Source organism: Dromaius novaehollandiae, chromosome 18, assembly GCF_036370855.1.
Source record: "Dromaius novaehollandiae isolate bDroNov1 chromosome 18, bDroNov1.hap1, whole genome shotgun sequence".
NCBI lineage: Eukaryota > Metazoa > Chordata > Aves > Casuariiformes > Dromaiidae > Dromaius > Dromaius novaehollandiae.
Window position 1 is genome coordinate 8,181,966 of NC_088115.1, and position 26,935 is coordinate 8,208,900.

Genomic DNA, 26,935 nt, shown 5'->3' on the forward strand with positions numbered 1-26,935 from the left:
GGCTTCGGCCTCCTCTTCCTCTCCTGCCCCGCTCCCCCCTTCCCTCTCCGGGCTGGGGACAAGTCCTCCGGCCCCGTTTCCCACGGGAGAGGGGCCCTGGACCCGGGAGGTCCCTAATCCTAAACCTGTCGTTTTTAACGACAGACCTTACTCCGGTCCCTCCCGCATCTGGCCGCAGCAAATTGATAAGTATCTCTACTTTAAGGAAAAATTTGGGGTAGCCACCTCTCCGCTGCTGTTCCCGATGCGTTTAATCAGCTCAGAGACCGACAGGCCAAACGGTTCTGAAGTGAAAGAGCCGCCAGGGTCTGTTCCGCTGCTGCACGGCTCCGTTCGAGCAGGCTAGAGGAGCGATTTGGTTTAGGGACACGCTTCTAAGCAATAGCGTAAAATCTTTAACTTTCCTTCTTCATGCACTTCAAAGAATAAACACAAATACCGTCTTTCTTTTCTGTTGTTTCCTTGGAAGAGGGAAGAAATGTCCAGACACAAAGGCCAGCAGAGCACTTGGGGTTGTAGTAATAATAAATTACATTACACTCCTGATTTAACAATGTATTTTGTAGCTATCTATATATAACGTAGCTGTAGATGCATACGTAAAGGTCTCGGTGGTGTGCGAGTGCACGTGCTGCCTGTTTCCGATGGTTTTGCCCCCGAAGGCCGGCGCTGGCTGCCGGGGCTGTCCTGCCCGGAGGAGCTCTGCGTGCTGCTGGAGGTTTCTGCTGAGCTCGTTTCTGTCCCTCGTGGCAAAGCGTCCCCAGCCCCCAGGTGATGTCCCCGCCAGGTGACGTCCCCTCCAGCTCAGCCAGCAACGAGCAGGTGGAAAAGGCTGGAATCAGGCCCCCAGGCTGTACCTGGGGTTAAAGAGCCTGATTTTTAAAACCGACCCCAGCGATCAGGGCTGGGGGACGTCGGGAAGGCAGCTGTGGTCCAAACATACCCCCACCCGCAGACACCCTTTGCCACCGGAGGGTGTGTTGAGGGGCCTGGCAGAGGGATCGGGTGCCTACAGACGTGGGGCATCTACCGATACTGGTGTCCCTACAGAAAACAGGGCACCTATAGCAACAGGGTGCCTATAGACATGGGGTATCTACAGAGGTTGGGATCCCTACCGATACTGGGTTACCCATAGCAATGGGGTGCCTACAGATGTGTGGTATCCACAGATTTTGTCGTGCCAAAATAGTTTGGGGTGCTATTGGGCCGATCTTGCTGTCGGTGAGGCATCGGCACCCACCGGCACAGAGAGCTCTTGGTATGGAGAGGCATCAACGCCTGTCAAGTTCCAGAGCTATTGATAGGCTCGATACCGATAGGTATCGATACCGATCCCTATCGATAGGTGTGGATTCCTCTCGATCGCGCCTGGCCTCTGCAGCTTTCGCTCACAGAGCAGTTTTGCTCTCGGTACGCACCAGAGACTACCGACGTCGACCGTGCTCAGCTTGGAGGGGCCTCGACGAGCATCGCTGTCCAGATGTTTGGCCAGGCAACGGCGTCTCGAGAAATCCCTCCCCGGCGATACGCGTTGACGTTTGGCACCCGAAAACACCCAAAACGCCACCCCAGAGACTGTGGTACCTGTAGCATTGGACGGTCTACCGATGTTGGCTATCTGCAGGGATCGGGATGCATCGGGATACCGGGGTACCTGCAGCCTCCCAGCGAGGCGCGGAGCCCTGCTGAGGCCTGGCGCAGCTCGTGGCAGGCCCCGGGATGCCTTGGGAGAAGCAGGCGGTGCGACTGTGGCCGTGATCCTTCCACCACCAGTGGCCTATCCCCCGCCATGGGGGGCACGGCAGTGGGAGCACCCTCTGCCCCCCGGGGCGAAGTGGCCTCCCGCTTTGAGGCAGGCTTTTCCCAGCCTCATCCTCTCGCTGGGCCGGGCTTTCCGTGGGAAGGAGAGTCCCCAAGGCCGGGCAATCATCCCGCGAGGCTTGCCGGAGGGAGGCGGCAGCTCCCGGCCTTCTGCCCTTTCCTGCTCCGCCAAAGAGCCCCGGAGCCCTCCCGGATGTTTCTTCCTTGGGAAAGGGAGAGGAACAGAAGGAAACCCCGAAAGACAGACTCCCACCGGCCTGTCTTTGATTGCATCTGATTTCGTTTTATCTCCCTGCGCTTTCCCACTGCAGGACCGCTGCGCGGCGAGGCAGGGAGGAAACAGTGGCCGAAGCGGGGGAGTAAAAACACAAGTTTCCCAGCCGTATCTGGGCCCAGAGGGTCTGAGGTCCCCGGGTGCTTGGGAAGGACCCGTGGGTGACAGTCCCCAGCTCCTGCCCGTGGCGGTCGGGGCGAATGGGAGCAGCCCGAGCGTGGGGCAGCCCGGGAGGGCGAGCGCGGTGCTGGCGCGATGTGGGTCCGTGCCCCACACCGAGCAGCACCCGCGGCGGTGGGAACCCGCGGCGGTGCCACAACACAGGCTGGCCGGGCGGATGCGGGTGCGAAGCAAATCACCGCCGGTCAGCGAGGCCGGGCATCCTCTCCCGATGCCGAAAACAGCCTTCGCCCTTCCCTCACCGGCGCCTAGCGTGGGCTCGGCCTGTCCTCTGCCGTCCAGGCCGGGAACGGCAGGAGCAGCGGGGGACAGCGAGCTGCATCTGGTGGGAAATGCGATGGTGGAAAACCTCCTGGAGAACCTGGACAGGGACATTTGAGGAACCCCAGGTGCCTCGGGCCGAACTCCAGGCAGCCCTGTGCGATCTCCATGCTGAATCCGCAGGCGCGGGCAGGGGAACGGCAAGGCGAGCGGCGCACGGCTGCGTGCAGAGGATGTACTGCGGGGAGGGACGCTGCACCTCGAGCACCAGCTTGGTGCACCATCATCTTCGAGAGGAAAAACTGCAGATGCCATGAAAGCAAACACCCTCTTCCAAAAATATCTGTTATTTAAGAAAACGCCCTGCCACAGGGATACCACAGGCAAGAGAAGAGGGGGTGAGCTTGCCTCCAAAAATCCTCTTTAAAAAAGGCCCTGAAATCTCGGCTTTGCTTGCTAATGAAGCCCAACACTGCTCAGATCTCCTGGCAGCTGGGTGGCACGACGTGTCTCCATCTCCAGGGACCGCTCTGGGAGCGGAGACATGGCTGTGAGGAGCCCCGGAGCCACGAGGCTGGGGCTGCCCTGGGAGCAGCCACCCCCGCCAACGCCAGCCGAAAATCCTTCGGCGGACCGGCAGCAAAGCCTAGCCCCAAACTGCCCGGGGCAAATCCTGCCCTGGAGGATTTTACTGTGTCCCAGGAGGGATGGTCCATGTCGAGATGTCCCCAGCCCAGGGCCTGCACCTTGCATAGGGGGTCCCAGCAGGGTGACGGGGTGCTACTGCCTGGGGGTGCAGCGCCGGGCCCCCGTCCTGCTCTCGGGGGGGGGGGGGGGGACAGGCCAGCCGGGGCATTTCTGGACGGGCCGCCCGGCTGCAGGGCGGTTTGCTCGGCGGAGGGAGGTTGCGCCCTGCAGAGCATCTCGCTGATGCAACACCGTGACGTCGCTCCCTTGGGGTTTTTTCGGTCATTTATCACACTTCCTTATTGCCCAACCTGCGGCGGGGTTTGTGCAGGCGAGAGGCGCCGGCCCCTTTCCTTCGCGGGCTTTCGTGGCGGGGGGGACGCGGCCCCGCAGAGCCGAGCCCGGAGCCCTCGTTCCCGGGATCCCGGCGCCGCCTGCCCTCACGGCCCGCGCGAGGGACCGGGAAGGGCGTCGAGGCCGGCAGGGTCCCGACATGCGGTCGCATGGAGAAGGCCGACGTGTCCCCTCCCAAGGCCAGGGACAAGCCCACGCTGGCGGCTTGGCCCAGGTCCCTCTCGCCGCCTGCCCCGGCTTGCCGCCCTGCCCGGGGCGTTGCTTCCGAGCCGGGGGCAGCGATGCCCCGTCCTTACCCCTCTCCCACCCCCTGAGTCAGGAGCGGGGCGAAGCCACCCAAGCGTCAGGACTCCGGGGCCCCGCGCCGGCCGGGCTCTGCCTGCCTCCGCCCGCGTCCAAGCACGACTTCAAAGGCGCTGGGAGGAACCGAAAGCTCCGGCCACCCCTTTTCCTACCAGGGCCGCGGCACCGCCGCTTTCAGGGCTCCGCTGGCGCGTGTCCTGCGGGGGACAGGCGGGGAGAAAGCCCTGCTTTGACAAAGCCAACAAGGTCTCAGAGACCACGACCACGACACGATTCTGGAAAATAACCTCCCGGAAAAGAGCAAGATCTCATTAGTGCCCCGTGCAACCATGCATGCAAGCTCAACCCCTTACTAGACACCAGCGAATCCAGGCCAGACCCAGGGGCGGCTTGTTAAGGTGTCCCTGCGTGGGAAGGAGAGGCATAACAGGGACCCAGCTCTGCAACCCTCCCCACGGCCGTGGCCGCGGCCCCGCGCGCCCCCAGCCCAGCGGATGCGTCACCCGAACGCGGCCCAGCCGCGGGGACGTGCCGGCACCCTGGGGCTCCCCGCCGGGGCTGGGAGGGCTCGGCGGGCAGCGAGGAGGGTGGGCAGCACCGCCGGGCTCCCGCTGCACCCTGGGGTCCTCCCCGTGCTGGAGAGACCCCCAGGAGCCGCGCTGGGGTGGGGGGAGCCCCGGGAGCTGGCACGGAGCCCGCAGCTCCAGGGGCCGGTGTGCTGCCAGGGCTGAGCGTGCTGCGCTGGCTGCGGGTGCAGATCCCTCCCTCCAGCCCGTCAGCCCCACGGCTTCGGTGAGCGGGCCTGCCAGTGCCCGGTCCTCATAGCGCCTGGTCCTAAGAGTGCCCGGTCCTAAGAGCGCCTGGTCCTAAGAGTGTATGGACCTGGCAGTGCCCAGTCTTAATAGTGCCTGGTCCTCATAGCACCTGCTCCTGGCAGTGCCTGGTCCTCATAACGCCCATTCCTGATAGTGTCTGGTCCTAACAGTGCCCAGTCCCAGTAGCACCTGGTGCTGGCAGTGCCTGGTCCTCATAGTGCCTAATCCTCATAGTGCCTGGTCCTAATAGTGCCTGATCCTAAGAGTGTTTGGACCTGGCAGTGCCTGGTCCTAATAGTGCCTGGTCCTGAGTGCCCAGTCCCAGTAGTGCCTGGTCCTCATGGTGCCCAGTCGTGGCAGTGCCTGGTCCTCACAGTGCCCATCCCTGATACTGCCCGGTCCTCATAGTGCCTGGTCCTAACAGCCTGGTCCTAAGTGTGTTTGGTTCAAAGTGTGTCTGGTCCTAAGAGTATCTGGACCTGCAGTGCCTGGTCCTAATAGTGCCTGGTCCTAACAGTGCCCAGGCTTAATAGTGCCTGGTCCTACTAGTGCCCGGTCCTACTAGTGCCTGGTCCTACTAGTGCCCAGTCCTACTAGTGCCCGGTCCTACTAGTGCCTGGTCCTACTAGTGCCCAGGCTTAATAGTGCCCGGCCCTACTAGTGCCCAGTCCTACTAGTGCCCAGTCCTGCTAGTGCCTGGTCCTGCTAGTGCCTGGTCCTGCTAGTGCCCAGGCTTAATAGTGCCCAGTCCTGCTAGTGCCCAGTCCTACTAGTGCCTGGTCCTGCTAGTGCCTGGTCCTACTAGTGCCCGGTCCTACTAGTGCCCAGTCCTACTAGTGCCCGGTCCTACCAGTGCCCGGTCCTCATGGTGCCCGGCCGTGGCAGTGCCGCGTGTCCCCACCCCGGTGCCCCGTGCTGCGGCGGGGGCAGGGGGCTGCGGAGGGGCCGGGGGGGGCGGTCAGGTCCCAGCGCGGGCCGGCGGCACCCGAGGGGGCGGGACGGGACCCCCAGCGCCCGCGGGGAGCACTGCGGGGGGGGCGGGGCCACCCCGCGGCCGCGAGCCCCGCCCCCCCGGACCGGCCCCGCCCCCGGGACAGGCCCCGCCCCTCGGAGAGGCCCCGCCCCCCGGCGCTGGCCCCGCCCGGGCCCAGGTGGCGGCGGCGGCGGGTCCCGGCGGGAGCGGGCCGCGCTCCGGGCCGCGCCGAGGTGAGCGGGGCCCCGGGGGGGGGGAAGGGGGGTCCCATCTCCGCCGGTGCCGCCTCGTGCCCGCCCGCCCCCTCCTCCTCCGCCCCGCTCCCCTTCCCGGCCGCTGCCCCGGCGCTGGGCGCTGACCCGCCCCCCACCCCGGTCGCCGTCCGGCCCCTTCGCGGCGGGGGGGCCCCGCTCCCGGCTCCCTGCGCGGCTGCTCCGCGGCCGGCAGCGGTGCGGCGGGGGCGGCCTTCCCCGCTGCCGCCGGGCCCTGCGCTTCCTCGTGGGGCGCCTCGCCGCCTCGCCCGCGCTGGGGCCCGCGGCCCTGCGGGGGGGCGGCGGCTCCTGCCGGCGGCCGGTGCGTGTCGGGGGGCGGCGGGGGAGGGAGGGACCCCCCCCCCCAGCCGGGCGGGTAAACAAGGCCGCGAGCGGCTCGTGCCTTCGCTCCGGGCCCGGGCCGGGCGGCGGCCTCGGGGGCTGCTCGGGGCTGTGTGTGTGGGGGGGTATTTATTTATTTATTTATTTATTTCAAACCCCCCCCCCCCCGCCTTGGGGCGGCCGCTGCTGCCGCGAGCACGTGAAACCCTGGTCGGGGAGAGGGGCCCGCCGGGGGCTCCGGGGCGCCGAGGTTTCGGCAGGTCGGTTTGGGGCTTTGGCCCTCTGGCAGGTTCGGGGCAGGCGGGTGAGGCCGGGCCTCAAAGCGCCCTGCCCTGCCCTGCCCTGCCCTGCCCTGCCCGGCCACTCCGCGGCTGCCCAAGGCTCCTCTGCAGCCGCCTGCCGCCGGGCCGGTGCCTCCCGGGGGGCTGCGGACGCCGGCGAGCTCTGGACGCCCGCGCTTCCCCTCCGCACGTGGCCCGGGACGGTCACTCCGGGGCATCTCCAGCGTGAGCCCGGTGCCATGGGGATGGCGGGAGGCACCCGGCTCGCAGCGGTTCGGCTCACTCCTTTCCACTCTCTGGAGCAGTATCCACAGGCTCCCAGGTGGGAGATAACCTCCCGCATCTCGGGAACATCCCGACTGCTGCGACGAGCCGGAGGGCTCCAGCGTGGCCCTGCCAGAGCATCCCATGCCTGAAACCCCCCAGCTGCCTTCCCGCGGGGCTCGCTCGGCTCTCGGGCTGCTGCGGCCGCTTCTCGCGCCAGCGCATGTCTGTGCCGCGGCTCAGAGGCCGGAGACACGGAGCGGCCGGATCTTCGAGAGGGTTCGTGGAATCTTCTCTTCTCAGGGGAGAAATGCTCCTCGGGTTCGGGTGGAGGAGCTGGGAAATCCAGGTTGGATTTGTTCACGCTCTTTGGCTGAAATGAGCCGAAAGGCAAGCACGTGGCTTTCTCCTGCGATCCGTCTCTTTGTCCTTGATGTCACGTTTAATGCTTAAAGCGAGCTTGAAGGAGCCCCCAAATATACCTGTATTCCTTCCCGTGGGTAGGTTGCCTCAACCCTGCTGTGCTGGGATGTGTTTGGGGTCAGAAACGACGCTTATGGCTGAAGGGAGCGGGAAGAAGACGAAGGACGGCAGGCTGGCGGGGCGTTTGCTTGGGCCGGCGCTGCCAGAGCCTGGTCCTCGGTCGCTCTGCTCGCTCCTCGGGGTGTTTGGCCCCGGCCCCCAAGGAGGGAGCGTGTCCTCCGCTCAGCATGTGTGTGAGCCAGGGCAGCGCTGTCCCGTCACCTCCGCAGGTGGAAACAGTTTAGTACTTTGTGTCTCAAAACCGCTCCTTTCCGTCCTGCAAAACGCCTCTGGGGCTGCCCGAAGGCCAGCAGCCGCGGGCAGAGCGCCAGCTTTGCGCTCAAAGGGCCCTGCGCGAAACAGGCGTGAATTATTGAAGACTAAGACGTAATTGCTCCTGATAAATCCATGTGAGCCTGCAAGCGACGGGCTCATAAACTCTTCCCTTATTGAAAAGCTTTTTATCTAATGACCGCTGGGCCCTGCTGCCCTGCCAGGCCAGGAGGCAGCTGGTCAGGGGATGACTCACGGCCCTGGCGGAGATGGGAGCATTCCCTTTTAATTAGGCGGATCCGGGAGTTACGGTCTTTCGGGAGCCTTTCGGGAGTGTTTGCAGTGCTTTGGGTTCTGGTCATTCCCTAGCTTTTGAGCAAGCGTTGAAAGCTGTGCTTTATATTGCAAGCAGAAAAGAAAACCTTGGCTTCCTTACCCTTTTTCTCACTTAATCGCTGTTTGTTGTTGTTGTTTTTTTTTTTAAAGGCAGTTGGCTGCTTGTTGCTTTCTTAATGAGACGTTTGAGGTGGAGGGGTTGGAGAGCAGTGATTGACTCAGACTAGGGGAAGGTCCAGCATCCTCTGGCCCCGAGAGCTTCCTCCTGCCCCGGCTCTGCTCGTCCACCGCTGTGTTTCTCCTGCTCCGTGCGAGCGAGTGGTCAGTGCGGGGAGAGAGGAGCCCGGCCAGTGCTCAGGGACATGTCTGCCGCCGCAGTGGGCTGGGGAATCGGTGCATTGGGAGCCTTCACGTCGCAGGGCCCTCTGCGGTCCCTGGCGAAGCCTCCGCGCTACGGCGGAGTGCGGCGTCACTCTTGCCCCGGCCGCGTTTGCTGCTCGAGGCTTTTGCGTTAGCAGCTCTTTCGCCGCTTCCTTCCTGCCGCTCTGCAGCACGGAGCGGGAAGGATTTGCCCCATATCCAGGTCAAAGCAGCCGCTCCATCTCGCCGGAGCCCCGACCGCCGGGCGGGCAGGTGGTCCCTGCCGGTGTGGCCCCTCCGAGGGCAGGGCATGGGGCGCGCACGGCCCCTCTGAGCGCCGCGGGGGGGGGGGGGGCAGCCTGCAGTCGTGGCCTGTTCTGAAGAAACCCAGCCTTTCTGGCGCTTGCGGGAAGGGCCTTCCCCTTTCTCCTTCCTCTTCCGATAACATAGATCTGGGGGAATTGTGAGTCGTAGATAACGTTCTTAGAAGCTGCCTGGGGAAGAGAGCAGCCCTACCCGGCCCTTCTCCGAGGGGAAACACCCCGGCGCTTCCTCAGCTCTGTTGGATGGAGGAGACTCCCATCCTACGCGGGGAAAACGGGGGGAAGGCGGGCAATTCATCCTATCAGACATCAGAGAACCTCCCGCCGGAGCCGGAGGGGCTGGGGGCTGCCCGCTTTCGAGTGGCGTTGGGGACAGCGAGGGGAGCCCGGGAGGCAGGAGGGTGTCCCCGCACCGGCCGGGGCTCTGGGGCTCGCGCACCGGGGTTTGCAGGAGGGAGCTGTGCGGGCCCACAGTTCTCCGTCCCTGGCTGCGCGAACGGCAATGCCCGCGCAGGAGTGAGCCCGGCGCGTCGCCCTCCTGCTCGGCTGGGCCTCACTTGCCCCGTGCTTTGCTCGAAGAGCTGCCACGCGGGTGAGCAGGGAGTCCACGTCGGTGCCGTGCCTCAGTTTCCCCATCGGTGAAATGGCACAAATGCCTCTGAAGCGCACTACCCTCTCCGTAACTGGTTCCCTGTTGGCTGCTGTGTAGGTGTCCCGTGCCGTGGGGAGAAGGTGGCCGCCAAGCAACCCCTTCAAGCGCCCGCGGTCCCTGAGGACAGAGCAGAGACCTGGCAATGCTCCACGGCGTCTTCCCAAGCGCCTGCAAGGTGGCGTGGGGACAGCGGGATGGCGGGAGGGAGAAGTTGCCCCGGCAGCGCGGGGCCCGGGGACGTCCTGCCTTTGGGGCAGCAAATGTCTCGCGGGGCGGTTGCGTCCCGTCCGCATAGCGTGCTGCGGACCGCGTGGGCTGATCCCTAGCGCTCGGTGTTGGTGCGCTGGGTCCCGGCGGAAGGAGAGAGCGCGGGCCCGGGGAAAGGCTCGGCATCCTCCAGCGGCGTCGGGCTGGGCGCTGAGCCGGAGCCGGGATCGATGCTGCCGCGGAGGGCAGAGCACCGCGCGGTTTCTTTAAGCACCGGCGTGCGCGTGAGCTGGCGTCGGGCCACCCTGGTGCTGCGTGGGACGGGGACGCGCCGGGGGGATGCTGGTGGGAGGCGCAGCTCTGCCCATCCTAGCGCTCCCCAAAATCCCTGGTGGCGCCTGGGGTCCGGATCCCCGCCTGGGGCCGGGTGCCTTGTCCCCCTGCCACGTCCTGTGCGGCATGGGCATCTCCGGCAGATCTGCTGAGGCCGTGCATGGCGTTTGCAGCCTGTTTCTGAGGATGGCAATGGGAAAGCCAGAGGTTCTCCTGGTGACTCCCTCCCTGCTGGAAGCAGGAGGTGGGAACGACCTGTGCGTCGGCCCTGTGCGCAGAGGGATGCCGACCCGCTGCGCTGCTTCTCGCGTCCCCTCCCTCGAAACGCCCGCTTTGTTTGTGTGTGGATCCCCATCCCGTGGGAAGAGGGGCCCGTTGGGCAGGGAGACGGGGCTGTGCTCGTGCTGGGCCTCGCTGGTGGTTTTCTTCTCTCTCTGTAGCAAGGGTGGCAATTTGGGGAGGACAGGGACCTACTGGTGGGGGTATCACCTCCGGAGACCGAGGCTGTGGTCCTCACAGGTGGGAAGGACCTGCCGTGGGAACGTGTCCTGCTTCGCCATGTTGCCACTGGGACAGGCTGGGTCATGTTTGCTGGCGAGCTGGGAGGTGCCATCTCGCTCCACCCAGCTTTTAGCACGCCGAGGACCGGTCCTTCCCCATCTTTCCACCCCAAAATAGTGCCCGATCCTTGAGAACAAGCCCTCGTGATGGGGAAGCGGGGCAGCGTGGCTGCAAGGAGGCCAGGACGAGCCTGGTGCTGGGCTGCCTCATGCAACGGCGCAGGCGGCTGCGCGCCGTGGATGGACGGACAGCTGCGAGCTCCGGCAGCACCGGCACAGGCCCACGGCCGCTTTATCAGCAGCACCCAGCGCGGCCCCGCCGGCTCTGCGCGCTCTGTCTCGGCTCAGGAGCTTCTGCTTCCTCCCGGGGCGTGCAGAGCACCCAAGCGCGCCCGGCTGAGCGAAGCCCCCGCGGTCGCCTGGTGTCCTGCTCGCCTTAAAAAAGCGATGGGGGGAACAGAGCCAATTTCCCAATTCCAGGGAGAGATCCAGCGAGCGGAGCATCCCGGCTGGCTGGGAAGCTGTCGGCTCCTCCTGCTCCGGATAAGCAGGGCTTTTCGGCTGCCGCATGCACTGGCTGAGCCTTTCCCGCGAGCGGGACGTGTTGGTGCGTGGGTCACCGTCCCGGAGGCCCGTTCCTGCCGCGGCAGGGATCGAGCTGGGGCGGGGGGCAGCTTTCCCGGCGCGGGGAGCGGAGGTGGCCGCTGGGCTGCCACGCAGCCCTGCACAAGCCATGCCGGCGGCGCGGTTTCCGCGCGGCGGTCGCACAGCTGGGCTCACGGACGCGTGGATCCCCTTGGGGCAGGAGGGTGAAAATCGCTCCCTGTCTGCCAGATTTGCATCTCACTGCGGCGCCTGTGCTGACGCTTCCCGGGTCAGTGAGGGGGGTTGATCCATTTCTCCGTAACGCTGGGGCTGGCCGTGCTCCCCCGGCTGCCTCCATCCCCTCCCCAGGTCGGGACCTCCCCGGGTCGGCTCCCGGGGGCAAACCGCCCGGCTTTCACCCGATTCCTCAGCAGTGGTTTCCTATCCGGCTCGTGGCCGGAGGACGGGCTCGGCGCTGCCCCACACGCCCCAGGCTTCGGGGGTGCCATCGTGCGTGGCCTCGGGGCGCTGGCGCGGGTGATTTTAAATTGCGGTGAAAGCGAAGCGAGGTGGGCAAATAACAGCTCTCAGGATCGCACTTGTTTGATGTTGCTCGGGCAAGCTGGTTTCTGCAGCGGCGCCTTGAAGTGTGTTTTGTGCTTAAGGAAAACCAAAATACTCCGACCGCAAAAAATAAATACGGCCTGGCAGCAGGGAGGCTGCAGACGCGCGGCTGGAGCCCGTCTCCGCTCCCGCGGGCCGCGAGGTCGGCCGCTCCCTGCGGCTCCCTCGGAGGTGGGTCTGCGCGGGACCGGGAAGCTGCTGTGAGCTTTGCAAGGGGGCAGAGGGAAGGAAAATGAAAAATAGTTAACTTTTTTCCTCCCCTTTCCTCAAGAAGTTATTTCCTTTTTTTTTTTTCTTGATATTTTCTTATTTCACGAGCTGTTTTGTCTTGGGCTGCTGTTGTCAGATCTGAAACTCGAGCCTGGAAAATGCTGAGCTTTTTGAAGGAGCGGCGAATTGGGGGGACGTGCTGCGCGGCGGCGGCTCGGCCGCCTTTCCCGGGGGCGTTTCTCTGGGAGGAGTCCGCCGGGGCTCCATCCGCAGCCGGGTCAGTCGTCTTTGGCGCGCGGGGCTGGTAATAACCGAGAGCACCTTTTAACGAGGCTCGGGGTGCTGAGGGATGCCTTTAGCGTGCTCGTTAATCATTGATGAGCGTGCCGCTAGCGAGCGGCAGTCTTTGCCTGATGGAAAACCAACCCCTCCGCGCTCACGTCGGCTCCGGGGGTGTTTGACGGCCCCGGCTGTCGGTGTTGGCGCTTGGCGGCTGCGGCCCGGCGGACGAGCCGGCTTTGCGAGGAGCAGCGGCGCGGGGATGCTCTCCCTCCTATCGACTGGGCCGGGTTAAATCCTCCCCTCCGCCGGATCCGGGCGGCGAGTCCGGGTTGCCAAGCTCCACGGCACCTTTCCCGAGCACAGGGGGAATTTGGGAGAGGTTGAGCTGCCCCGTGGCTGAGCCTGGACCACCTGCCTGTCCGGGGCCGCTCCAGCCCACGTGTCCTCGGGCCGGCTCTCCCCAACCAGCGGCCGTGGCTGCCCGCGGCTGACATCTTCAGCTCGGTTGCTAAAGAGAAAAACAAATGGCATCTCCAACACGCCAGAGCGATGGAAAGTTTTGCTTGCTGGGGTTGGACCGCCTGGCTGGCGTCCTCCCAAGTTAGCGGTTATTAAGTAGCTCGGTGCGGTGCTTGCGTTTCCATCCCGCTCTTCTCCGCGGCCCGTGCGCGGGGCGTTGCTCACTGTCAGCAGGCCCGGTTGGCGTTGCCGTGCCGGTGCATTCCCGAATTGCCGCCCCGCGGCCGTGGGAAGAGGGAGATGCTCTGTCCCGGAGCAGCCGGTGCCTGCGGCGGACGCTGCTCTCGCCCAGGAGGAAATCCCCCGTGCTCCTGGTTTGCTTGGTTGTGTCCCCGTCCCCAAACGCACGGGAAGCTCTTGTGCTGGGCTCTTCCCGCTCCCGGGAAATGCTGCCAGCGTCTTTTCTGCTCCCGCCGCAGTAGGTTGCTGCAGCCCTGGCCTGGTTTTTCACGCATGGTTTGACTCGTGGTGTCTCCCCCCGCCAGGCGAAGCAGGAGGAGTTCAGCCATGCTCCAGGGCTCCCTTGCGTGAAGGACGGAGAAGGAGGAAGAGGAAGGCCGCCGCGGGTGTTTGCTCCCGGGACGGGCCGCGTGGGATCCCTGCCACTCCTATGAGGTAGGGACATGCGGTCGAAGAGGCGCTGGCTGAGCCCGGGGCAGGCGGTGGCGTGCGCAGGGTGCCACGGAGGGGCATCGGGATCGGCGTGCCGGGTGCCTCCTGCAAGCACGCAGCATCGCCCACGCAGCGTCACGGGCCGGGGTGCTGCATTTCCTTGCCCCGTCCTCCGTCTTGCTCCCAGCACCATCTGCATCATCACGCCCGCTCCTAATTGCGTCTGTGGCGACAGCTGCCTTGCGTCTTCCTTCCCAGACCTCCTCCATTAAGCACTCTGCCTAAACGCCCTTGTCAAGGCTGGTGAGGAGCAGGGGTAGTGTAGGAGCAGGAGCCCTGCAGCCCCATCAGCGCTTGTTGGTGGCGGTGGCTTAGTCAAGCCAGTGGCCAAGCTGCATCTTAGGTTTCTCCCCCAGCTGCACACATGCTTTTGCGGGGGAATGAATGGTTATAATAATATAATCCTAGAGATTAGGAAAAGGGCAAATAGAAAGCATTGGCCGTGGGGCCTGTGAGCTCCTTGGGGTGCATACGCTGGAGGCGAAACCCCCTTGCTGCTGGCGATTATCTCCCTTTGCAGGGGGACGGTGCATCCTCAGACCCAGAGGCTGCCGGGAGAGCGCCGTTCCCAGGGCTTGTGCTGCTGAAGCGCCTGGTTTCGGGGTGGCACGTGCTTGGCTGCTGATTGGGGCAACGCTGAGCTGGGTTGGGCTCACCGAGGGGAGCCTCTCGCTGCCTGCGTCCTCCCAGTGCCACCCTGCAGCTTCGCGCAGGCTGGGGAAGTGCCAGCCCGCTTTTGCAACCAGGGAGGCGCGGATCCCGAGCGCCTTGCCTCGGCGGTAGGCTGTGTCCGGGCTGGACTGCCGAGCTTGGCCCCTCTGTAGCCTCCCCTTCGCTTTTTATCAGGTTCAGCATCTAACCCCGTGCAAAAAAGCAGAAAGCACCAGGCGGTCGCCCGGTCCGAGAGCTGGCGGAGGGCTGCGGCTGCCCTCTAGTGCCTGCCCGAGCCCGTCCGGCGGGTGACGCCGCGCTCCCAGCGCCACGCTTTGCTCACGCCAGGGCCCGGGCAGGAGGCAGATTACGGGGGCCGCTGGGCTGAGCAGGCGCCAGGCCAGCAGGTAAAGCCAGGATTTTGCAGCTGGTGGTGCCGCTCGGTGCCCTGAGCTTAGGCTCGGTAGTGGTGGCGGCGTCAGGCAGGATTACCGAGCCCAGCACCTGGAAATGCGCTCGGGCTGCTTAGCCCGTGGCCCCCAGGCCATCGAAACGGTGCTGGGATAACGTTTTAGGTCGGTGCACCTTGCGCCCCTCTGGCGGGGCGGTGCCAGGGAGGGATGGGGGCAACCAAACCCACCCCAAGGCACATCCCGTGGCAGAGGCAGCTGGGAGAGATGGTGCCTCCAAGGGGGTACAGGCTCTGTCTGCATCGGCTGGTTGGAGAGAGCCTCCTTAGCCTCCTTTTCTCCGCTGAGGGCTGGCTGCGGCCCCGGCCTTACAGCATGGGAGGGAAACCAGGCCCTGGGCTTGTTGGCTCTGGTGCTTTCCTTGCCCCGTGAGTTTGACATTCCCCAGGGGATGCTCGGAGCGTGTCTGAACACGGGCGATGTGATACCCTTGCCCAGTCCCGCTCAGCTCCAAGGCTCTGGCGAGTGCTGTGCCAAGGTGCTTGGTGCACATCTGGATGGGCTTCTCAGGGGGAGAGCCGGAGGGATCTGAACCCTCAGAGATGAGGTACCTGCATCAGGAGCCCACGTTTCCTTCGCGACCCATCCACGCCTCTCCAAACTGGGGAGATGGTGTGGGTGTCAGGGGGACATCTGAGAACAGGCCGCCATCTCGGCCAGGGGCCTTTGGGGCTGTGACGATGCTGGGTGGATCTGGGCCCTTTTCCAGCCAACGCTTCTGGGGGCACCATCATGGTGAAGCTCCCATTGCCGCGGTGCCCTGAACAGCAGTCCCCGGGGAGCTGCATGGCTGGGGGGATCTCGCTGGTGGCACCTGCCTGGCGACCCTCTGTGGGAAACGAGTGGTGGAGCCACATGTTGGGTCTGAAAAGCATCCTCCTATTCCTTGGGGCTGGAGATGCTGAAAGCAAGCAAGAGGTGGATGTCTGATTTATTGTGTGATCTTAAATGGCTGAGTAAGGGAGCTCTCCCCGTCTGCTGCTGAGGCGTAGCCTCTTCCCATGTGCGAGCTCGCGTCTCGTAGGACCCGGCTAGCTTTAACCCTGCTTGGGGCTACCTGTGCTGCTTGGGGTTTGCCATGGGCCAGCAGCCTTCAGCGAGCAAACCTTCGGCTCTGCGAGAGCGTGCGGATGGCCCTGAACTCAAACCAGGCTTGCCTCACGTTGCTCCGTCTCTTGCCCGTGCACAAAAAGCATGCGCTGGCTCCCGGGATATTTGGTTGAGGCATCCAGGACTTGTGCCTGGAAAGGGAAGGGAGCCGAGAAGTGAAATACTGCCAAACGTGGTGCAAACTGGTGGCGGTCCTGGTCCTCCCAGGGAGCGATTAGAGGAGAGAAAGCTGTGCATCTCTCCCAGTGACAGAGGAAGCGCTTAAAGCATTTCCCAGCCTCCTGGGGTCCCCCCTGCACAAAGCCCCATTAACGGTTAATGCTTCTGCCGATGTCTTCCGGCACGGATCCGCTTACCCTGCAGAAGATAGGGAGGGAGGGGATGCAGCGAGGCCGTGAAACGGGCATTACGGCCGTCAGACGGCCTCCGCCTCTCGCCGACGCGCTGACTCCTTGTCCCCCTCCCTCTCTCCCTCGCAGCCTGCCTAACGCCGCCCGCCCGAGATGTCATCCGGCGATAAGAACGGGGGCAGCCGCTCCAGCAGCAGCCGCCTGCAGAGCAAGAAGCCCCCCAACCTCTCCATCGTCATCCCCCCCCGGGAGGCAGAGGAGGACGGCAGCCGCAAGGAGGTGAGTGGGGGTCTCCGGCAGCCGGTTTGCCGGGACCCGTCTGTTTGTGGCGGTTCTGGGAGCCTCTCTGGAGCCTCCTCCAGGGCACAGGGTGAGAAGTGACAGCTCCTGTCTCTTGTGACATACGTGGCCAGCTACGGGCCGTGATGCTCTCCTGGATGTAGCAGTGGTTGAATCCAGGCTGGGTTTAGCTCGGCGATGCAGGCAAAGTGAGGGGAAGGAGCTGGTTGCTTCTGCAGGGGAGCTGATCCTTCCTTGATGCAGAAAATCCTATTTCCTTCCATCCCATGCTGGGCTCAGGAGCTCCTGGAGAGCAACGGGAATACAGACTCCCCAACTACACGTCCTGTCTTCCAGCCCTCGAAGGTCCCCATCTACCGAAAGAGCAAGAGCCTGCAGGAGCCCAGGTCAAAAAGAGACGACGGCTCCTCGGAGAAACATCCCGGCTTCCGCCGACAGACCTCCCTGTCCCAGAGCATCCGCAAGTGAGGGCGCGGGAGGGCTGGCCACCACCGGCCTGGGCTGGCGCGAGGGCATGGGGGGCTCTGGTGGTGGGGGGTGACCGGAGGGATCCCCACGCTCCAGTCTCGGTGTTCTGGCTGCAGGCACCAGCCAGAGGCCTCGGGATGAGGATGGGGAGAGTCAGGGCTTGAAAGGAAAAGCCTTGGAGGGTTTAGCATGGCTTTGTTTTGACTCACTGTTGTCTGCCTAGGAATCGTCCCACAGCAGAGGAATTGTTTAGTCCTGGCTCAGATGGTTGTTTTATAGATCTAGAGAATTTCTCACTGCTGTTTGTGTAGGACCTTCACAAGCGCCTTGAGCTGTACTCTTGCTGCAGCACAGAGCTGATAAACTATCTCATGCACTGTGCAAGTCTCAGTGGTGTTAGCTCTCCAGAGAGACCTGAGCACCATCCATCCCTCTGCGACACCCTTTTTCCCTCCAGAGACCCATAGTCAGGTCAAAATCATGCCCCGCTCCAGGCTAAGTTGAGATCAGGCTTAGATCTCGGACTCAGATCACCTGCTTGAGAGGAGGACACGAGCACACGGAGCTCGGCTGGGATAGCAGTGCCAGGCTCGGGACACGGGCCGCGTGGTACCTGGCGGGGAGATCAGCCAGGCGATGAGCGTGTCTGTCACCTTCCCTCGTGCAGGAGCACGGCGCAATGGTTTGGCGTCAGCAGCGACTGGGAAGGAAAGCGGCAGCACTGGCAGCGCAAGAGCTTGCAGCACTGCAGCATGAGATACGGCAAGCTGAAGGCTGCCTACCGCGACATGGAGCTCCCCAGCCAGGAGGTGCCCTCCTTCCAGGGCACCGAGTCGCCAAAGCCCACCAAGATGCCCAAGGTAGAGCCCGGGGGCGTGGGATCGGGGTCCTGCTCCTGAGCTTTTCTCTCCGAGCACCAAGAGGCCTCTCCCTCTTCCCAGATCGTAGATCCGCTGGCCAGGGGCCGTCCCTTCCGCCATCCCGATGATGCTGATCGTCCCCACACGCCCCACCACGTCCTGCCCCCCGTGACTCCCGGCGTCGCCTCCTTGGCCTCCTTCAACAGCATCCGCTCCGGCTACAGCCGCATGCCCCGCCGGAAGAGGGAGTCCGTCGCGCACATGAGCTACAAGGCGGCCGCGGCGCTTCTCCGCGTGAGTTGTGGGGCTTTCTTCTTCCTTTCTTGATGTGTTTTTCATTTCTGTCCCTCTCCTGTCATCTTTGTTTCTTGGCTTTCTGCTTTGCACAAAGATCACTGTCTGTCTCCGGTGCAGGTTTGAGGGGGGAGGATTTTTTTTAAGCCAGGCTCAGCTTAAAAAGAGGAGTTCTGGTGGAAACATGACCACCACAGTGGAACTATCTTGCACAACATCCCTAGAAAAAACAGCTTTCGGGTTTCACTGCGGACAGGTCTGGCAAGCTTTTGCTGCAGGGGAAATTTCTTTGGAGGCTTTCTAGCCCCTGGAGAGTCCTGGGCAAGCCTTGGGGATGGCTTTGTAGGGCAGGGACTGAAAAGGGGATCCTGAGTTCATTTGTCTGCTGACTAACATGGTCGTGATCCAACGCTGCTGACTCTTAGGAGCTAAAGGCAGTGTCTGCGTGCCACTCCTGCTGGCTGGGCTACCCCGCGCGAGGGGATATGAAGGCTGGTTGGTATTTAATGCTTGCTGACGCTGTTTCAGCTTTGGGGAGGAATGCTCCAAGGCTTTGAGAAACCCCCAGCACTGCCGAAACTGGGGGATTCTTGTTTCTTATCCTTATTTGCTTCCCCTGCAAAAGGGACGCTCTATGCTGGAGCCGCTGGCTCAGAAGCGGAGGAGCAACAAGAGGAGCTTCGTGTACCCCAGCTTCCTGGACGAGGACATGGTGGACGCTGCCGATACCCTGGACTCGTCCTTCTTCAGTAAGGCAAGCGCAGTTCCCCGCTGGTCGCCGGAGAGGGGAGGGGGCCCTGCGCCCAGAGCCAGCCCAGCTGGCGGGATCAGGCCATGGGGGGCTCCTCCACGCTGACCCCATGCAGGTCTGCGAGGGGGCTGAGGGCAGAGCGGGGCTTTCAGGGGGACGATGGCGTGTAGACCGTCAGTGGGGAGCTTTGCCATCCCATGGTCCTGTCCCCTCTTTGCTCTTAGGGCAGTCATCAGGAGAAAGTGGTTCTCTGATCTGGGGCCTTTCTGTCCCATCAGAGATGGTCCAAGGCTGTAACAAACACTTGGAGCCCACCAGAGCTAGGGAGACGTGGTGTTCATGTCTGCGTGGCTCAGCACAGAACGGTCAATCACTTACCCGAAGGGGTTTTAGCTGCATTCAGGGCTGTGCATGCGCAAGGGGACCTGTGCGTCAGTGCCCAACCCTGCCCTGGGAGCAGGGAGGACCAGTGTTTGCTGTGCACTGCAGAGCCCCAATCTCGGTGATGCTCTGCGGGGAGAGAGGAAGCAATGCTGTGGCCCTGGGTGCGTTTCAGACCCTGCAATGAGGGGTTAGTGGATAAATGGAGGTTATCCTCTCCCTGGGCTCCTTGGCCAGGTCGGCGCAGGCTGGCCTGGCTGTGCGCTTCCTCAGTCAGAAGGAGGTTCCTCAGCCATCACCCAGGAGTTTCTGTGCTCCTCCCAGATGGACATGCACGACGAGATGTACTCCATGCCGGATGATGTCTTCGAGTCGCCGCCTCTATCGGCCACGTATTTGCGCATGCACCCAGTGGGGGAGGATGTCAGGGTGTCCCCGGAGGTGGAGCAACCCACTCCGTGAGTACCATCTCTTGGTCGCGTGCTGTCCCCAATGCTGTCTGCGCAGTTCCCTCCCATCACACTCGCTGCCGTGTCCCCATCTCTCCCTGCCCTGGGGCACTTCAGCATCTTCTAGCACACTCCTGTGAGGATGAAGCCAGGAGAGACCTCTAGCCCTTATCCCAGGGTATCCTCTGGGCTGCCCCAGCCCTGGGGTGAGGCTGTGGGGTTGCGCAAGGGGTATTTCTCAGCTGGCCCCTTTCGGCAGGCTCAATGGGTTTCCCTTCTCCTTGCAGAAGGGAGAGTGCCCGGCTCACCCCGGCCTCCGCCGGCCCCGCTCCCAGGAGAGGCAGGCGCATTGCTTCCAAAGTGAAACACTTCGCCTTCGACCGCAAGAAGCGCTACTACGGGCTGGGGGTGGTGGGGAAGTGGCTGAACAGGACGTACCGCCGGAGCCTGAGCAGCATAGTGCAGTCCCAGCTGGAGAACACCGACAGCCACCGGTGAGCGGGACCGGCGGGACAGGGTACGTGGGCTGGGGGTGACCTGCCCAGGAGCCAGCCCCGTTCCTCGGGGCTCCCCCATGGGTAACACAGATGCATCTCCCCTATGATGCTTGGAGGTCAGGGCTCAGGGGCTGCTGGGCTGCTTCCCTGCCAGCGTTGGATGCACGTCACCATGGTCGGTCGCTGCGTGTCCTCATGGCTGCTCTGCCTGAGTGACCACTGTCCCTGTGCCTGGCCTCCTCCCTACATCCAGCCATCCTTGAGCTGCTCTGGCCTTGATCCCTGACCGCAGCCTCCTTCCTCCACAGGCCGTATTTCACCTACTGGATCACCTTTGTCCACATCCTCATCACCTTGCTGGTCATCGGCACGTACGGCATCGCCCCCATCGGCTTCACCCAGCACGTGACGACACAGTTGGTAAGTTCAAGAGCTGCCAGCTGGGGCTGTCCCCTCCTGCCTGCCCGGTGACATGTCCAGCTCCGCAGCGGCAGCCAGCTGCTGAGGATAGCCAGCCTGGCACCCAGCGGGGGGCTGTTAAACACCCCAAAGGAGGGACCATCCCGCTGGGATGCTGCCCAGAAATCGGTCTTCCTGGGGAGACGAGGAGGGCTGCTCAGACCCTGGCGAGCTGCAGGCGGGCTGGGCTGGTGGCTCACGTCCCAGGCTGAGCTTGCTCCCTCCGTGTGCCCCGTGTCTCCGGCTGTGTGACTCTGGCTTTGCTCGGCAGGTGCTGAGGAACAAAGGTGTCTATGAAAGCGTCAAGTACATCCAGCAGGAAAACTTCTGGATTGGGCCCAGCTCGGTAAGGGGGTTGCCAAGCTGCCGACCCTCGCCTCTGCCAGCCCCAGGCTGTCCTCTGGCCGGCCACCGCTTTCCCTTCCCTGAGCCGAGGGTGGGAGGTCACCGCAGTGCCCTTGGGGTGCTCCTTTCTCCTCTCCTCCCAGAGGAGAGCTCTGACCCCAGTTACTCTGCCGTACCCCCCATCCCAACCTGCTGCCCCGGGCCTTTGGCGCCCCAGTCCCGCTGGGCACTTGCTGCCTGGTCCCGGGCTAGGCTGGGTGGCCGCTGTTGGGAAGGGAGATGTCCTAGGGCATGAGGGTGGGCAGCAGACCACCTCCGTGCCTGGAGAGCATCCCCTGGACCTGTACCACCTTCCCAGATCGACCTGATCCACCTGGGGGCCAAGTTCTCCCCCTGCATCCGGAAGGACCAGCAAGTGGAGCGGCTCATTCAGCGCGAGAGGGACCGGGAGCGCAACTCGGGCTGCTGCGTCCAGAACGACAACTCGGGCTGCATCCAGACCCTGCCGCAGGACTGCTCGGTGCGTGCGGTGGGCTGCGCCTCCTCCTCTGCTGCAGGCACGGGGGCAGCGGAGAAATGTTTGGGTTTTCCGGAGGGAAGGGAGACACTGTCTCAGCCCAGCACGGCCTCAGAGCGCGGACGGGGGTGTGATGCACGGAGGGGTCAGAGCGGCACGTTCGCTGCTCACACCCCGAGTTTCTCCATCCCCACAGGAGACGCTGGCGACATTCATCAAGTGGCCAGGCACCAACGCACCAACGATGGGCTCCGGCAAGAAGCGGACATCAGGGGCCGTGTGCCATCAGGACCCCCGGTACGCGTGAGGTCTGGGAGGAGGTGGCACAGTCACCAGGCTGCGTGCAGAGCGCGTGGGAGATGTCACTTAGGGCTGGGTTTCCATCTCAGGTGCCTTGCATTCATCTGCCCGAGGGGCTGGCTAGCTGAGTAACCTGTGGCCCTCACACACCATAGGATAAGGGTAAGGAAGAGGGAATAGGCAGGGAACCTGAGACAAGGTCTGCCTTAAGTGCATGCAGCAAGGAGCAAGCCAGAAAGACACCCCAGCAGCCTTGTTTGTCTTGTGGTCAAACCATCCTGTCTGCTCCACCAGTAAGATGAGCAGGGGTATATGATGTTGCAAGGGGGCATCAAACGAAGTTATCTGGCAGATGTTTTGACTGCAGTGACGTTGACCTGCAGAGCATGTTGCTGTAGAGTGCTCTAGGAGTTAAAAGCGCAGCAATCCCCCCAGAGCAAAGGAGGCTTGCAGGGGGAAGGTGGCAGGTTCCCAGGGCTGTCTGTGCCCCGGCAGGGGGTTAGGTTGGGGGGGTGGAAAGATGTGTTGGGGGAGACCCTTGCTGACATCCCACGTCCACCTTCTCCTCCCAGGACATGCGAGGAGCCAGCGTCAAACCCACCCCACGTGTGGCCAGATGATATCACCAGGTGGCCGGTAAGAGCCCACAGCGGCTGCAGACCCTCTTTGCCCCGGGGCTCGTGGGGCACATTGCGAGGTCCCCATGTGGTGGCATCTTGGCAGCGGTGGTGGTGGCAGGAGGGTGGCCCACCAGGTGATGGATGAGGAGCCAGGCATGGGGTCTCAATCCAGTCCCTCACCGTGGCTCTTCTCCCTCCTGCTTCTGCAGATTTGTACCTACGAGACCAAAACCAACCACACGGGCTTTGCGCACATGGACTGCCAGATCAAGGGCAGGCCCTGTTGCATCGGCACCAAGGGCAGGTGAGCCGCAACCGCGCGGGGACTGAACGCGGGGACCGAACGCGGGGCAGGCCGAGTCGGCTCCCCTCCCTGCACCCCGAGTCGTGCCAGGGAGAGAGGGAGGCTAGAGAGGCTGGGACGAGGCGTGCTGGGGCAGGAAGGGCTGCGGCGGCAGGGACCCTCTCCCAGCCGCTCTGGGAGCGGGGAGCCCTGCCCAGAGTGAGCCCGCTGCCTGCCCCCGCCAGCTGCGAGATCACGACGCGGGAGTACTGCGAGTTCATGCACGGCTACTTCCACGAAGAGGCGACGCTCTGCTCGCAGGTGAGCGGGGCCGGGGGCGTCGCGGGAGCCCAGCCCGCATTTTGGGGCCTTGGTGCTTGTGGTGCGTTGCTGTGCCTGCGCCGAAGGGCTCTCCAGCCCGGGATCCCACCTGGGACCCAACCTGGGGTGGACATTGGGGTTGGCACCTGCAGGAGCGATCCAAAGCCCGGAGGTTTCCCAGCTAATGGCCAGGCTCCTTCTGCTGCCACACAGGTTAAGACAAGATGTAGGGCTTGAGCCAGCCCAGCCTGGAAAAGCAGGGCCCTGCCATGGTATCAAGCATGTCACTGGCAGGAAAACGACCTTCCAGCAGCTGCTGGGGATGCTTGGTTGTTCCCTTCCCAGCCGTGGATGCAGCACCAGGCAGCGCAGGTGCCCTGGTCCGCCCTGGCTCCCCTCTCCAACCCGACGTGTGACAGTGCTGTCCCAGTGTTGGTGTAACCCGTCCTTTGCTCCCTGGTGGCTCCAGGGTGTGGGCTGAGCTCCTGTAGCCCCCAAACCCGTGTCTGCCTTTGCAGGTGCACTGCCTGGATGAAGTCTGCGGCCTCCTGCCCTTCCTGAACCCGGAGGTCCCCGACCAGTTCTACCGCCTCTGGCTGTCGCTGTTCCTGCACGCGGGGTGAGCGGCAGCTTCATGCTCCCAGCCCCCTCCTGTACAACCCACCACCCCGGGCTGGGGGCACTGGTAATAGCTTGGTGTCCAGTGGGCTGTCTGTCATCCCTTAAACCATGATCCCCTATGGATTGGAAGAAAAGAGGGGAGAAACACCCCCTAACTACAGTGATACCCCACGAATGTGCTGTCTTTGGAGGGTATCTTGTAAGACAACTGGTCTTGCGCCCTGGGGTGGAGGGTGGGAGCACTGGGAAGGGATCTGGCAGGGCCGGGGGATCTAACCCGGGGCCTCTTCCCCCAGGGTCATCCACTGCCTGGTGTCGGTGACTTTCCAGATGACGGTGCTGAGGGACCTGGAGAAGCTGGCGGGCTGGCACCGCATCTCCATCATTTTCATCCTCAGCGGCATCACGGGCAACCTGGCCAGCGCCATCTTCCTGCCCTACAGAGCAGAGGTGAGGGCGCCTTGCTGGGCAGGGGACGGCTTGCTGCCCCGCAGACTGGCCCGGGGAGGTCCTGAGGCCTCAGCTCTCCTGCCCTGGCCAACTATGGGGCCTTGTTTTGCTGGACGCTGAGCAAACTTGCTTATGGCAAGATGTTTCTGGGCATGAAATATGCCCAAGAGCCCAGTCAGGTCCCCAAAGATGGTCAGAAAGTCGTTTCTAGTTAAACAGTCCAGTGCTGCCCTCCCCTCAGCAGGTTTTGCCCGGGCGCTGGGAGGCCGGTGCCCCCTTTGCTCTGCTCCCCACGGCAGGAGTGAGGTCCCTGTGCCACGTGTGGGCTCTGCACCAGCCACATGGGTCACGTGTGCCCACGTGTCGGTGTGCGTGCGGCCGCCTCGGGGAGGCAGATGGCTAATCTGCTGGCAGCGAAGTCCCGCCGGGCTTTAAAGGAGATCACGCAGAGCGCCCTAATCCGCCCGGGGTGCACGGGGCCGGGGCGAGGGGGGCCGCGGCGGGGGCCGGGGGCGATGCCGCCTCGCTGCTGAGTCTCCCGGAGCGCCGGCTCCGCAGGAGCAGCACCCGTGTGCTCCTCTGCGCGCAGCACCGCTGAGCATCGCCCCTCCTGGGGCTCGGAGGGCTGCAAGAGCCCAATGGGTTTTGCAAGGGGAAGAGACGGTCCCCGGAGGTGTGGGGACGCGCCCAAGGTGAGGTGCGCCGGGGCCTCGACCCTTCCTGCCCTAATTCCCCTCTCCCTGCCTGCCCTGACCCCGCAGGTGGGCCCGGCCGGGTCCCAGTTCGGCTTGCTGGCGTGCCTCTTCGTCGAGCTCTTCCAGAGCTGGCAAGTCCTGGAGAAGCCTTGGAAAGCCTTCTTCAACCTCTTTGGCATCGTCCTCTTCCTCTTCGTCTGCGGCCTCTTGCCGTGGATCGACAACATCGCCCACCTCTTCGGCTTCCTCAGCGGCCTGCTGCTCTCCTTCGCCTTCCTGCCCTACATCACCTTTGGCACCATGGACAAGTACCGCAAGCGGGCCATGATCATCGTCTCGCTGCTGGTCTTCGTGGGGCTCTTTGCCTCGCTGGTGATCTGGCTGTACGTCTACCCCGTGAACTGGCGCTGGATAGAGTATCTCACCTGCCTGCCCTTCACCAGCAAGTTCTGCGAGAAGTACGAGCTGGAGCAGGTCTTGCACTGACCGCGGCGGCGAGGTCACGGAGGGAGCGGCGTCACGTTTTCCAGCGGGGTGGTCGGGCACGGGGTGGGTTTCTAGCCAGCCCGGAGGCGGCGGTGGTGGAGCAGGTGGTGGTTTAGAAGCAGGGCTTCCCCTCCGCACGGCAAGGTGGGCGCCCTGGCTTGGGGTATGCCTTAGACACGGCCTCGTCCCCGGGGCCGGCAGGGCTGCGCTCTGGGGCTCGCCCGCATCCTGTAACTGCTGGGGACGTGGGAGGAGTGGGGCTGGAGCTGACCCACTTTGCGCTCTGTCAGGGCTGCAAGGGCCGGGCGGCTACCCCGTGGCCCCGAAAAGCCATAACTGCCGGGTTTGGAGACCAAGCCAGCACCCAGCGGCTGCCCGCACGGGGAAGGGACCCAGCGAGACGGCATTGCCAGGCTTTGGGGTGTCACCTTGCCGTGGCGGTGCCGCGGCTGGGCTGGGCTCCCGGCCGAGCAGCCGCCGAGCGCCGGCCCCGGAGACCTCCTGCTTGCTGGGGCAAGAGGTGTTTCACACTTGCCTTGGAAGCACGTCAGTGCCTCAACGCCGAAGCCCCCGAGCTGCCCCGCTCTCGCTTCGAGTCCCCTCTTGCCCCATCCCTGCCCCTCTGCCTGGCGGCGGCCCCCCCCTCGCGCCGGCACGTCCCCCCTCGGGGCTGGGGCACTGCCACTCATACTGTGAACACAACCCCCTTTCTGCAGGGGCGCTTTTTTTTCCTTTTTCTTTTTTTACACGCGGCTCTCGGCGGCCTTAGCCGGCCCCGCGGGGCGCCCGGCACCCAGCCGAGCGCGGGTCCTCGCCTTGCAGCCGGGCTTTGGCCCACCCCGGCGCTCTCCCGGGGTCCTGGCTCCACGGCGGCCTGACAGCGGGCTGGCAGGTCCTGCCGCAGCAGCCCTAGGGCTTCTGCGAGGGAGCTGGGGCGTCTTCGCAAATGCAAGCCACGGAGGTCCCCGGCGGCGTCCCCCCCTTTGGGCTCCCCGGAGCCTCTGCCGCGGCTCCGAGATGCTCAGAGCCGAGGTTCAATGGTATTTTTTCAGTCCCGCTTTCCCCTCCGATGCTCCCACGAGGCCTCCAAAGGAAGCTTTTTCTGGAAACGGGCTCATCACTGGATAGAGTCAGGAATTGGGGGTGGGGGTCTTTTTCCCTTATTTCAGTGGAGTTCCCTTTTTTTGGAAGTGGAGAAGCGGCACATGCCAGCTTCACAGCATGGTGCTGGGAGATGGTCGCTGGGAAAGACGTGCTCATGGTTTCGCTGGGCTCCTTTTGAAGCCCGAGGAGAGGCAGGATGCGGCCGAACGCCGCCTGCCCTCGGACCCCTCGGGAAGCCTTCGGCGTTCCCACCTTCCACTGCTGCCTTGAGTATTACCTCTTTCTTCAAAAAGCGGGGCGGGGACGTGGGTCACCCTTCCCGTGTCAAACACTCCTGGATGGACCGTGGAGCACCTGCCCGTGGGCGCTCGCCCCTGCGCGTCCTGGCGGGCCGGGAGACCCCGGGCTCTCCTTTCCCTCTGGATGCTCCCAAAGCATCTCCTCCTCGGCCAGGCTTCGGCACGAAGCCAGGTCACTCCTGGAGTCCGGGTGACTCCTCTGGGCTGTTCTGGGCCCCCCTTGGGGCCGGGTTGTCCCTACCTGGCGCGCGTCCCTTCGCCGCTGGTGGGTCTTGGTGGGGTTAGGTGGGGGCAGGTGTGGATCACCCAGCCGGGAGGTCCCGGCGGGGCTGGGGTCCGTGGTTAAGGGCTGCCAGCTCCGTCTCTGTCCCCGCTCGGCCGTCCTTGGTCACAGGGCTCTCGGGGCGGCCGTGGAGCCCCCCGAGCCCAGCCCTGTGGCACGGCCCCCTGCCCTGTTCTTCTGGTGCTGCTCCAGCCAAAGACAGCCACGTCACCTCGTTCCTCTCTTTTTGATACTTTTTTTAAAAGCTGTGGTTTTTCCCTGAATAAATTTCTACCTGTATTTAAGGAGATGCCTGAGGCCTGTT

The 26,935-nt window shown here is 63.9% G+C and overlaps 1 protein-coding gene across 3 annotated transcripts; it reads left to right on the forward strand.

Moving 5' to 3' along the window:
- Positions 1–5,799: 5,799 nt before the first annotated feature.
- RHBDF2 (rhomboid 5 homolog 2) lies at positions 5,800–26,915 on the forward strand. Of its 3 annotated transcripts, none has more exons than XM_064522547.1 (19): positions 5,800–5,904; positions 13,081–13,210; positions 15,978–16,127; positions 16,428–16,612; positions 17,284–17,476; positions 17,558–17,770; positions 18,396–18,524; positions 19,227–19,360; positions 19,639–19,845; positions 20,157–20,268; positions 20,579–20,653; positions 21,011–21,172; positions 21,366–21,466; positions 22,042–22,105; positions 22,299–22,393; positions 22,618–22,693; positions 23,212–23,312; positions 23,611–23,764; positions 24,526–26,915. In XM_064522547.1, exons 3-19 carry the CDS (start codon positions 16,002–16,004, stop codon positions 24,943–24,945), a joined length of 2,547 nt encoding a protein of 848 aa, XP_064378617.1. In that variant the 5' UTR covers positions 5,800–5,904; positions 13,081–13,210; positions 15,978–16,001; the 3' UTR covers positions 24,946–26,915. The 3 variants fall into 3 exon arrangements, with proteins under 3 accessions (XP_064378617.1, XP_064378619.1, XP_064378618.1); XM_064522549.1 differs by having other exon boundaries at positions 16,485–16,612; XM_064522548.1 differs by lacking the exon at positions 13,081–13,210.
- Positions 26,916–26,935: the final 20 nt, after the last annotated feature.